Here is a 15,445-nt window from a genome sequence, read left to right as displayed (position 1 = left end):
CACACACACTGCAACCTCACACACACACACACACACTGCAACCTCACACACACACACACACACCGCAACCTCACACACACACACACACACTGCAACCTCACACACACACACACACTGCAACCTCACACACACACACATATTGCAACCTCACACACACACACTGCAACCTCACACACACACATACACACATACTGCAACCTCACACACACACACACTGCAACCTCACACACACACATACTGCAACCTCACACACACACACACACACTGCAACCTCACACACACACACATACTGCAACCTCACACACACACACACTGCAACCTCACACACACACACACACACACACTGCACCTTCACACACACACACTGCAACCTCACACACACACACACTGCAACCTCACACACACACACACACACACACTGCACCTTCACACACACACACTGCAACCTCACACACACACACACACTGCAACCTCACACACACACACACACACACACACTGCACCTTCACACACACACACTGCAACCTCACACACACACACACACTGCACCTTCACACACACACACACACTGCAACCTCACACACACACACACTGCAACCTTACACACACGCACACACACACAGCAACCTCACACACACACACACTGCAACCTCACACACACACACACACACACACTGCACCTTCACACACACACTGCAACCTCACGCACACACACACACACACTGCAACCACACACACACACACACTGCAACCTCACACACACACTGCAACCTCACACACACACACATACTGCACCTTCACACACACACACACACACACACTGCACCTTCACACACACACTGCAACCTCACACACACACACACACACACAGCAACCTCACACACACTGCAACCTCACACACACACACACACACACTGCAACCTCACACACACACACACTGCACCTTCACACACACACTGCAACCTCACGCACACACACACACACACACACTGCAACCTCACACACACACACACACACACACACACTGCAACCTCACACACACACACACTGCAACCTTACACACACACACACAGCAACCTCACACACACACACACACACACACACACTGCAACCTCACACACACACACACACACACACTGCACCTTCACACACACACTGCAACCTCACGCACACACACACACACACTGCAACCTCACACACACACACACACACACACACACACACTGCAACCTCACACACACACACACTGCAACCTCACACACACACACACACACACACTGCACCTTCACACACACACTGCAACCTCACACACACACACACACACACACACACACACACTGCAACCTCACACACCACACACACACACACACACTGCAACCTCACACACACACACACACACTGCAACCTCACACACACACACACACACACTGCAACCTCACACACACACACACACACACTGCAACCTCACGCACACACACACACACACACACTGCAACCTCACACACACACACACACTGCAACCTCACACACACACACACACTGCACCTTCACACACACACACACACTGCAACCTCACACACACACACACACACTGCAACCTCACACACACACTGCAACCTCACACACACACACACACACACTGCAACCTTACACACACACACACACACACAGCAACCTCACACACACACACACACACACACACTGCACCTTCACACACACACTGCAACCTCACGCACACACACACACACACACACTGCAACCTCACACACACACACACACACTGCAACCTCACACACACACACACACACACACACTGCAACCTCACACACACACACTGCACCATCACACACACACACACACTCACTGCAACCTCACACACACACACACACACTGCACCCTCACACACACACACATACTGCAACCTCACACACACACAATCACACACACTGCAACCTCACACACACACACACACACACTGCAACCTCACACACAATCACACACACTGCAACCTCACACACACACACACACATACTGCAACCTCACACACAATCACACACACTGCAACCTCACACACACACACACACTGCAACCTCACACACACACACACTGCAACCTCACACACACACACTGCACCTTCACACACACACACACACACTGCACCCTCACACACACATACACACACTGCAACCTCACACACACACACACACACACTGCACCTTCACACACACACACACTGCAACCTCACACACACACACACACACACACACTGCAACCTCACACACACACACACTGCAACCTCACACACACACATACTGCACCCTCACACACACACACACTGCAACCTCACACACACACACACTGCAACCTCACACACACACACACACACTGCAACCTCACACACACACACACTGCACCCTCACACACACACACACATACTGCAACCTCACACACACACACACACACACACACTGCACCCTCACACACACACACTGCAACCTCACACACACACACACACATACTGCAACCTCACACACACACACACACACACACACTGCACCCTCACACACACACACTGCACCCTCACACACACACACTGCAACCTCACACACACACACACACACTGCAACCTCACACACACACACTGCAACCTCACACACACACACACTGCAACCTCACACACACACACACACACTGCAACCTCACACACACACACACACACTGCAACCTCACACACACACACACATACTGCAACCTCACACACACACACACATACTGCAACCTCACACACATACTGCAACCTCACACACATACTGCAACCTCACACACACACACACACTGCAACCTCACACACACACTGCAACCTCACACACACACACACTGCAACCTCACCACCCACCACACACCTGCAACCTCACACACACACACACGCAAACCTCACAACACATACTGCGAACCTCACACACACTGCAACCTCACACAACACACACACTGCAACCTCCACACCACACACACTGCAAACCTCACCACACACACCACACTGCAACACCTAACACACACACACCACACACATACTGCAACCTCACACACACTGCAACCTCACACACACACACACTGCAACCTCACACACCACACACACACACTGCAACCTCACACACACACACACACACTGCAACCTCACACACACACACACACACACTGAAACCTCACACACACACACACACTGCAACCTCACACACACACACATATTGCAAACCTCACACACACACACTGCAACCTCACACACACCATAGCACACATACTGCAACCTCACACACACACACACTGCAACCTCACACACACACATACTGCAAACCTCACACACACACACACACACTGCAACCTCACACACACACACATACTGCAACCTCACACACACACACACTGCAACCTCACACACACACACACACACACACTGCAACCTCACACACACACACACACACACACTGCACCTTCACACACACACACTGCAACCTCACACACACACACACACACTGCAACCTCACACACACACACACACACACACTGCACCTTCACACACACACACTGCAACCTCACACACACACACACACTGCAACCTCACACACACACACACACACACACACTGCACCTTCACACACACACACTGCAACCTCACACACACACACACTGCACCTTCACACACACACACACACTGCAACCTCACACACACACACACTGCAACCTTACACACACACACACACACACAGCAACCTCACACACACACACACACACACTGCAACCTCACACACACACACACACACACACTGCACCTTCACACACACACTGCAACCTCACGCACACACACACACACACACTGCAACCACACACACACACACACTGCAACCTCACACACACACACACTGCAACCTCACACACACACACACACTGCACCTTCACACACACACACTGCAACCTTACACACACACACACACACACAGCAACCTCACACACACACTGCAACCTCACACACACACACACTGCACCTTCACACACACACTGCAACCTCACGCACACACACACACACACTGCAACCACACACACACACACACTGCAACCTCACACACACACACACACTGCAACCTCACACACACACACACACACTGCAACCTTACACACACACACACACACACAGCAACCTCACACACACTGCAACCTCACACACACACACATACACACTGCAACCTTACACACACACACACAGCAACCTCACACACACTGCAACCTCACACACACACACACTGCACCTTCACACACACACTGCAACCTCACGCACACACACACACACACACACACTGCAACCTCACACACACACACACACACACACACACTGCAACCTCACACACACACACACTGCAACCTTACACACACACACACACAGCAACCTCACACACACACACACACACACACTGCAACCTCACACACACACACACACACACACTGCAACCTCACACACACACACACTGCAACCTCACACACACACACACACACACTGCAACCTTCACACACACACTGCAACCTCACGCACACACACACACACACACTGCAACCTCACACACACACACACACTGCAACCTCACACACACACACACACTGCAACCTCACACACACACACACACACTGCAACCTCACGCACACACACACACACACACTGCAACCTCACACACACACACACACTGCAACCTCACACACACACACACACTGCACCTTCACACACACACACACACTGCAACCTCACACACACACACACACACTGCAACCTCACACACACACTGCAACCTCACACACACACACACACACTGCAACCTTACACACACACACACACACACAGCAACCTCACACACACACACACACACACACTGCACCTTCACACACACACTGCAACCTCACGCACACACACACACACACACACTGCAACCTCACACACACACACACACACTGCAACCTCACACACACACACACACACACACACTGCAACCTCACACACACACACTGCACCATCACACACACACACACACTCACTGCAACCTCACACACACACACACACACACACACTGCAACCTCACACACACACAATCACACACACTGCAACCTCACACACACACACACACACACTGCAACCTCACACACAATCACACACACTGCAACCTCACACACACACACACACATACTGCAACCTCACACACAATCACACACACTGCAACCTCACACACACACACACACACTGCAACCTCACACACACACACACTGCAACCTCACACACACACACTGCACCTTCACACACACACACACACACTGCACCCTCACACACACATACACACACTGCAACCTCACACACACACACACACACACTGCACCTTCACACACACACACACTGCAACCTCACACACACACACACACACACACACTGCAACCTCACACACACACACACACTGCAACCTCACACACACACACACACACACTGCAACCTCACACACACACATACTGCACCCTCACACACACACACACACACACATACTGCACCCTCACACACACACACACTGCAACCTCACACACACACACACTGCAACCTCACACACACACACACACACTGCAACCTCACACACACACACACTGCACCCTCACACACACACACACATACTGCAACCTCACACACACACACACACACACACACTGCACCCTCACACACACACACACATACTGCAACCTCACACACACACACACACACACACACTGCAACCTCACACACACACACACACATACACACTGCACCCTCACACACACACACTGCAACCTCACACACACACACACTGCAACCTCACACACACACACACACTGCAACCTCACACACACACACACACACTGCAACCTCACACACACACACTGCACCCTCACACACACACACACTGCAACCTCACACACACACACACACTGCAACCTCACACACACACACACACACACTGCAACCTCACACACACACACACACACACACACACTGCACCCTCACACACACACACACATACTGCAACCTCACACACACACACTGCAACCTCACACACACACACACACACTGCAACCTCACACACACACACACACTGCACCCTCACACACACACACTGCACCCTCACACACACACACTGCAACCTCACACACACACACACTGCACCCTCACACACACACACACACTGCAACCTCACACACACACACACACTGCACCCTCACACACACACACTGCAACCTCACACACACACACACACACACACTGCACCCTCACACACAAAAACATACACAGCACCTCACACATACAGAACACTTCACACACACACAGCACCTCACACATACAGACACACAGACAGTACCTCACACATACAGACACACACACAGCACCTTCACACACACAGAGCACCTCACACGCACACAACCTTCACACAAACACAAACACACACACAGCACCTTCACACACAGCACTTTCACACACACACACATGGCTTTCACACATACACAACCTTCACACACACACACAGCACCTCACACACACACACACACACACACACGGCTTTCACACACACACAGCACCTTCACACACACACACACACACACACAACCTTCACACACACACACACACACACACAACCTTCACACACACACACACACACACAGCACCTCACACACACACACGGCTTTCACACACACACAGCACCTTCACACACACACACACACAACCTTCACACACACACACAGCACCTCACACACATAGCTGGATTGATCCCTCCAATGGTTAATAGTGCCCATGGTTTCATGTGCTCAGGTGCAACACTGGTTAAGGTGATGAATAAAATTTCTCTTGACTGCTCTGTTAGTATAGGAGTTTAAAATAAATAGACTAAGAATTGGGAATTAGTAGTGTGCACTGTCATTTTATAGTAATTGTGCAATAGTGTGCACTGCCATTTAATAGTACTGGTGCAATAGTGTGCCTTGCCATTTAATAGCAATAGTGCAATAGTGTGCACTGTCATTTAATGGTAATCATGTAATATAGTGCATTGCCAATTAATGGTAATAGTGCAATAGTGTGCATTGTCATTTAATGGTAACAATGCAATAGTATGCACTGCCATTTAATAGTAATAGTGCAATAGTGTGCACTGCCATTTAATAGTAATAGTGCAATAGTGTACACTGCCATTTAATAGTGAGTGTTAGACCAGTGGACAGGAAGAGGAAATGCAACTATTTTGGATTGAACAGCAAGAGAGGGGACAAATTGGAGCCGCAAACAGGGGCGGCAACTGGGTTGGAGAAGTTTCCAGGTGACATTCTACCACACCAAATATCCATGCCACACCATGGCCGTGCATGCGCACGGTGACGACCTGCAGCGGTCACGCCGTACAACATGGCGGCGGCCGCGCGTGGATCTGGCCTGTCACATAGACTCCCCCTGTGCGCCCCCCCCCTCGCCACAACGGACCACCCCCCACCAGTCCCCCCTACCCCCACCGAAGCCCCCCCCCCCCCGACCAGCGGAATGTCGTTCCCCCCGCCCCCCACCCCCGACCAGCGGAATGTCTCCCCCCGCCCCCCCCCGACCAGCGGAATGTCGTTCCCCCCGCCCCCCACCCCCGACCAGCGGAATGTCTCCCCCCGCCCCCCCCCCCCCCCCCCCGACCAGCGGAATGTCGTTCCCCCCGCCCCCCCCCCGACCAGCGGAATGTCCCCCCCCCCCCCCCCCCGACCAGCGGAATGTCTCTTCCCCCCCCCCCCCCCCCCCCGGACTGTGGCGGCACTAGGCAGAGTCCACAGCCACTGGGAACCCGGCCCATCAGCGGCGGAGCATTGGGGGAGGGCCTTCAGGTGACATCCTGGGGCCGTCCCAAAGAGATGCGGTGTGTTCCCCAATGCCGCCGTTTTGGAGGGGTGGAGCATCCGAAAAAAAGGCACCGCCCCCGATTTCGGCGTCAAAATGGATTCTCCGCCCGATCGCCCATTACGATATCGGTGTCGGGCAATGGCGAATCCTGGCCCTCCCTTCTCACAGGCGGGAGTGCTACCAACTGAGCTGTGACTGACACCAGTTTAGCAGAACCCAACTGTGTGGCCTGAGATATAGCACAAGATTTTGTGTTTGGGGTTTTGTGTGACATTATAGATCCAACACGCGGCGGTTTTTGTTATCTGATTATTCACTGAGTCACATTGCCCATGAATGGCCCAGCTTTGCTGCACAGCCTTACACTGAGTTTAAGGGTTTCGTCCTTTTCAGCAATTGCTCCCTCTAACCAATCGGACTGAGGGCGCTTGTGCTGGGAGGGTAGTTAAAATAAAATGGGTGAAATTCCAACACCTTTCGCACTGAGCTGTGATTTTCCCTGGACTGGCTTTTCGGGATTGTGAGGTCTCTTCCACCCAGAGGTCCCAAAGGGTCAACAGAGCCCCAACAGCAGGTTGACCCGGAAGATGTCCGCAGTGTGAACCTTGGCCGAACACCCTGGCCGAAGCAACAAAGAGGCCACGCATGCCTGCTTCTCCTTACCCCCTCAGAGTGGCATTTAGTGCCTGGGCTCTGCCCCTTCCCGAAGCATACTTACCTCAGGCAAAGCAGGAATGCTGAAGGCCACTGCGTGACCCCTGCCTCAGCTTTACATCAACCAAGAACCCTTTTGTTGCACCATTAACAACAACAACTTAAATTTACATAGCTCCTTTAACAAAGCATCCCTGGACACTTCCCAGGTGCATTATAAAACAATAAGTGACACCGAGGAGATACCCAGTCAGGAAGCTTGTTAGAGAGGCAGGTTTTAATGAGAGCCTTTAAAGATCAAAGCGAGGTAGGGGAGCGGAGGGAGGGAGGGATTTCCAAAGCTTGGGCTCTGAGCAACTGGAGGTACAGCCATTAATGTTGGAGCAATTATTGTTGGGGCTGGGCAAGAGGCCTGAATTCGAGGGCTGCAGACATGTCGGAGGTTTGTGGGGCTGCAGGGGAGGACAGAGATAGGGAGGGGAGAGGTCATGGGGGGGAGGGTTGGATGTGAAAAGAAGAATTTTTAAATCCAAACAGTGCATGACTGAGAGGCAATGTGGTGATTTCCCTGCGCCTGGAGTCACTGACAGTCGAGTTGTGAGTGACCTCAGGTCTCCGGATGGTAGAGTTTGGGAGATTCACCAGCTGAACCTCGAGGGAGCCAGGGGTGAGTGTTTGAGCAAGGTACAAACTGAGATAGAGCTGAAGTAGGGCAGCGTTACGGAGGGGGAAATAGGCGGACTTTGCACTGGTGCGAGTATATGGCTGGAAGCTCATCTCAGGGTCACATATGACACCCAGGTTGTAAGCAGCCTGACCTGGTCTCTGAGAGTTATCGGGGAGAGGGATGCTCGGGAACGGAGTTCGGGACGGGGACCGGAAACAATGGCTTCAGTCTTCCCCATATTTAATTCGAGGAAATCTCTGCTCATTCATTATTGGATGTCAGATGAGCAATCTGATAGTTTAGTTACAGTGGAAATGTAGAGAGAGATGGTGGTGAGGTCTTTCTGTCTATTGATAAGGATGCATTTCTGTCTTTCTGTCTATTGATAAGGATGCATTCAGGGGCCCTGGTCATTGAGGGCACAGAGTAAACTAATATCAGCTCCAGACGGGATTTAGCACAATTTCGATTTGTTACAAAATCACCGTATCTCTGAAAAAACAGGTAAATAGTAATGCAGTTAAAACCTCATTGCAAACATTGCAAGAAAACTGGTTTCTGTCATGAAACAAAATGTCAAAGTGATTGTACTTGCTAGAATAACAGACATCACAATAGAGTATTGAGTTTACAACTTTAGAAGGTTTTATACATAACTGCCTGTTCGATGCGCTAATTGCCAATCTCTCTATACAATGCTGAATAAACATTACAGTACAAGCATCTGAGATCTCTAATACAAAACCCCATTCACTGGCCTAACCTGCCTGTGTGCAACAATGTTCTGTGTGGTATGTTGGGGGAGTGCGTGTGTGAAAAATGAGGATACAGACTACCTTGCTCTTTCTCCAGGTTTACATGCAGCCAGTGCATCATGTATTCCACATGTCGCATTTCACATGTCCAATTTAATGTGTCACATTTCACACCTCCGATTCCAGATGACATAGTCCACATATCACATTTCACATGTCACATTCCACATGTCACATTCCACATGACACATGTCACATTCCACATGTCACATTTCACAGGTCACATTTCACATGTCACATTCCAAATTCCACATGTCGCATTCTACATGGCACATTCCACATGACGTCTTCCACATTCCACTTGACACATTCCACGTGTCACATTTCACACGCCACATTGCACATGTGGGTTACACATTGCACATGACATATTCCATGTGCCACATTCCACATGCCACATTCCACATGACGTGTTCCAAACGGCACATGCCATGCCACATTGCACAAATAACATTTCACATGTCACATTCCACATGTCACATTCCACATGGCACATTCCACATAGCACATTCCATGTGTTGCATTCCACATGACATGTTTCAAATGACACATTCCACGTGCCACATTCCACATGTCAAATTCCACATGACGTGTTCCAAATGACACATTCCACATGAAGCATGCCATGCCACATTGCATATGTGACATTTCACATGTCACAATCCACATATCACATTCCTCATGTCACATTGCACACGGCACATTCCATGTGTTGCATTCCACGTGACATGTTTCAAATGACACATTCCACACGACAAATTCCACATGACACATTCCACTTGTCACATTCCACATGCGACACGACATATTCCAGATGAAACATTGCATGTGTCTCAAATCTGAGGAGATTGAAATGCTGGTTGAAAACAGGTGCTTTGTATTCTCTCTGAAATCAGTATTTTAGTTCTTCTGTTGTTTCCACCTTGCTGAGTTCCCTGTGATGAAAAAGCCGTCATGAATTTACTGACCTTCAGCTTTGTTCAAAACAAGTCTTATTAACGTCATTTTGAATTTCTCACACAGCCGCCTTTGCAAAGCAGAACCCTTGCTGGATGACTCTGTTGGGTATGTATGTTAAGATCTTTACCTATTTCACCCGTGAGCTCCACAGCTTTAACTGTAATTGTTTAAGGAAGTGAGCCCTCCAGAGTGTTGGCTGCTGCTCACGACCTTCTTGAATACTGGTCCATTACTGTAATTGCGTTTTATGATTATGGCAATACAGCTAAGAAAAATGATTGTAATGAGTTTAACTCTTTGAGCATTGACTCTCTCTTCCAGCTTTCAGAAGCAGGTGTGTTGTTATTTTGTTCACATTTCAGTCATGTTCAACCATTTTAATAAGGAAGACGAGATTATTCAGGCACATTGTCAAAAAGCTGACTGCCATGTTGACATTGAGCAGTACATTCAGAATGTACACTCGATATTCGAGGACATGACCACAGGTCATTTTTGACTATCTGTTCACATATTGAAATAGATACATTGATTCCTGATTTCTAAAGAGACGCTTCATTGTGAAGTACGCTGTCCCTTTCAATATAAAATAATTAGAAATGTACACTGCGTTATGGAGAAACAATTAAGGCTCCTCACTTTATTGCTTTGCAATCTTGCTATTGCAAGTTCCCAAAGATCTGCAGCTCAGTGAAACCTGTCCTTGCTGAAGGATGAGCAAACATTTCCTCCAACTAATCGGAGATGTGCCTTTGATCCCCACCACCAACTTCATCCCCTCTGTTCCCCTTCCTGGCAACTGTCACAGGCTGAACCAGATCGCTTTGACCTCAGGATGGGTTTTCAACTACATATCCATGTGATCACTGAGACCTCCTCCATGACATTCCTGTCATTCCTGTCAGCTCAACTCGGGGTGAAGCCCTTATTCGTGCCTTTGCTACCTCTAAATTTGACGAGTTTAACACATTCCTGGCCAGCCTCCTATCTTCCACTCCCTGTACGTTTAACCTCCATCAAAGCCCTGGGAGGTTTATCGCACCAAATCCTCTTCACCTATCACCCCTGTGCTTGCTGAGTACATTGACTCCCAGTTAAAGAAAGGCCTGGATTCTTCGACCAGCGGAATTCTCATTTCCCACTGGGTGTGCAACCCCACCCACGGGTTTCCCGGCGATGTGGAGGGCCTTCAATGGGAAATCCCATTGACAAGCAGCGGGAGTGGAGAATCCCGGCAGTGAAGGGCTCGCCACCGAGAAACACGGGGCTGGGAGTCCGGAGAACCCAACCCCATGCCTCAATCTTTCATCGTCATCCGTGTTTCAAACCCATCAATGGCTTTGATCCTCCAACTCTCTGTAAAACCCTCCATCCAGCTCCACAACTCTCTGAAATCTCTGAGCTCACTCATTCTGCCCTCGGTCTGGCCCACTCCCAATTTTAATCACTCCACCATTGGCCTTCAGCTGGCAAGGCCACCAGCTGTGGAATTCGCTCCCTAAAACCCCCCACCTCTCCTTCCTCCTTTAAGACATTCCTGAGAAACCTTTGGTCATCTGTCCTCATATCGATTATGTGATTTGGTGCCAGGTTTTGTTTGGTAATGCCCCCTGTGAAGATCCGAGTGGCATTCCTGTTCTCTTGGAGGTCCAGGAATTGTAGCCGATCAGGAAGAACCCAACAAAAAGGCAGGGAAAATGGGGAAAAATGTATCTTCAAAGTGCATTTTTGGAAGGTTCACCTCTGTGTATTTCTTTCTCTGCAGAAGGCTGCCCAGTTCGAACGTGTCTGCAGTTAACCGGTAAGAATAAGTTTGTGCCCTCTCTCTGTGGAGACCGTGGGTTATTTTTGGAGGGATGGGGAGTGTTTATAAACAAAACGACATTCAGTTCAGACCTTCATCCTCCTTGTCAAGTTGGACAAACCCCTTTCAGGTCAGGTTTGCTTCAATGTGGCAGATTTGCTTCTGAAAGTAAGAATTGTTCTACCGGGGCGGGGGGGGGGGGGGGGGGGGGGGGGGCCTTGACCGTTCTGTTCCTGAGCCGGGCAAGTTCACACCAAAGAAAAGAAAGATCTTCTAAATGATAGTGCCTCCCCACTCTCACAAAACCATGAAGCTCTCTGTTATTCTCCTTGTGATGGGATGTGGGCATTAATGGCAAGGCCAGCGTTACGTTGTCTGTTCCTAATTGCCCTTGAACTTGTGTAGAGTAAAGGGTTAACTCGACTACCAACTACGGAGCATGTGGGTACGGAGCGATGTCATAGCAACGTCACTCTCATTGAGAGGAGGTGAATGAAAAGCATCTTACAGAGGAGCTGTGACTCTGTCCCGATCAATAACCTCGTGAATACCTCCCCCCCCCCCCCCCCCCACTTTAGTGAATTCCCAGCCCCCCCCCCCCACTTGAGGCTCTGAAGTCACACTTAGTCCTGTTTCCTGCACTAACGAGCTCTGCTCGCCCCGATCATTAAACCTTTGCCTCCGGACCCACCCAATACCCCAACTTACTGATTAGTGAGTCCTTGAGCCCCTTCGCCCCCCCCCGCGCCCCACCTCATAATGGAGGGCACCCCCAGGCCCGATCCCCAGCATGGGCAAGATATCACCCGGGCACCATTGCACAGAGAGCCGCTGCAGTGCCACCTAGGCACCCTGGCAGTGCCAGGATGGCACCTGGGGGCACTGTCAGGGTACCACCCTGCCCAGAGCTCTACCATCAGGCCCCCCATCTCCTGGGAGACCCCACCAAGTGCCAGTATGCCTGGTCTACGTTTGTGGCAATTCAGACATTCCGAGGCTTCCGAGGCAATGCTGTTAGATCCCGCTAACTCTGGCGTGAAGAACATTCAGACTAACTGCACACTTCAATACACAAATAGGTGGGATCCAGATCGTGACATCTCGCAAAATCTCATTAGATCTCGTGAGGTGTGACGAGGCCGGCCTCTGGTGAGATTTAACGGCCTTGCCACGTCCCAACTTGAACGCCGTGAGGCCCATAGATCGCGGCGAACGCTTCAAGTCCATTCCGACTGGGGAGGGGGATAAATCTGATGCGTTTTAAGCTGTTGAAAAAGGGGGAGGGGCCGGTGGAGCAAAACAGAAGGTCAGAGGTTAGAAGGTGGGGGAGATTGAATGACAAAGACAAAGGCAATAGTGCTAAAGACTGTGCTTTGGCCCATCATAAGTGTTAATAGCAGAATAAAGATCAGCACAGGCTGACAGCTGAAACATGATAACAAGGCTGGTACTTGGGATGGGTTGTCCCTCCGGTGGGCCATCACTTCGCTGGGACATTGGAGCTGGCCGAGGGCAGGAATATGAGCCTGAGAGCAAGATAGTGAATTGAAATGCGAACCGACCTAAAGGCCGGGGTTATGCTTGCAGATTGAGCGAAGGTAATCTGCAAAGTGGCCACCCAGCCTGTGTTTAGACTCCCTGGTGTGGAGGAGACCACATTGGGAGCAGAGAATACAATCGACCAAATTGAAAGGAGTGCAAGTGAATCCCTACTTCACCTGGAAGGAGTGTTTGGGGCCTTGGACCCAGAGGAGGGAGGAGTTAAAGGGGAAAGTGTTACACACCCGGCCTTTGCAGGGGAGGATGCAGTGGGAAGGGGATGAGATAGTGGAGGAGTGGACCAGGGTGCCACGGAGGGAATGATTCCTTCGGAATGCTGGGAGGGGAGGTGAGGGGAAGATATGTGTGGAGGTGATATCATGCTGGAGTTGCCGGAAGTGGCGGAGAACTTTGAATACGGAGGTGGTGAGGTGGAAAGTCTGGGCATAGGGAATGCTATCCTGGTCCTGGGAGGGAGGGATGGTGACAGAAGTGTGGGAAATAGGTCAGATATGGTTGAAGGCTTCGTCAAGTCCATCATAGCTGGGGGGTTCCTTGGCTAAAGATGAAGGATGAGATCAGGAGCTCCGTGTGGGAGGTTGCTTCATCAGAACAGCGCGAGAGGGCGGTACCATCTTTATTTTTGTGAAATTAGAAAGGTTTAAATATTTATCTCGTGTGTTCTAAATGGCCCATTAGTAATTCAAGTAAATGCTTCTCAAATGAGGATAACAAAAGTGCTTTGAGGAGAGTCTGTCGCTGCATTAAGGGTAAATTGTGAAGTAGATGTTTCTAACATCACAGCATCGAGGGGGGCGCGGAAAACTGTCCCCAGTAAACCTCAACCTCACTTTAAAACATTGAAAAGGTGTTTGTCGTCATGGAAAGTAGAACTGACACATGTAGCCACCAAACCTCAGAAAAACGACATAGCAATCATATTTAATTTATGTCTGAATTTCCATGTCTGCCTGTAATTTGGCATTTGTGACATTAAAGTGTCGACCATGCAGCCAGAGCGTCAAAAACCCATTTATTCTTCAATATGATTGGTTCATTCATCCTGGTAAGTGGTACCA

At 50.1% G+C, this 15,445-nt stretch overlaps 1 protein-coding gene across 9 annotated transcripts in view; it reads left to right on the top strand.

Annotated features, from left to right (window-relative positions):
* casz1 (castor zinc finger 1) overlaps positions 1-15,445 on the top strand; it is a 507,648-nt gene that overhangs the window by 384,551 nt on the left and 107,652 nt on the right. For all 9 annotated transcript variants that reach the window (XM_038773686.1, XM_038773688.1, XM_038773693.1 and 6 more), the window contains 2 exons: positions 11,087-11,128; positions 12,789-12,824. In XM_038773686.1, the coding sequence (XP_038629614.1) occupies positions 11,087-11,128; positions 12,789-12,824 (78 nt within the window). The remainder of the gene's footprint in view (positions 1-11,086; positions 11,129-12,788; positions 12,825-15,445) is intronic.

The sequence above is a fragment of the Scyliorhinus canicula genome, chromosome 16 (assembly GCF_902713615.1).
Source record: "Scyliorhinus canicula chromosome 16, sScyCan1.1, whole genome shotgun sequence".
In the NCBI taxonomy this organism is placed as follows: Eukaryota; Metazoa; Chordata; class Chondrichthyes; order Carcharhiniformes; family Scyliorhinidae; genus Scyliorhinus; species Scyliorhinus canicula.
This window is presented reverse-complemented; position numbering and strand designations above follow the sequence as displayed.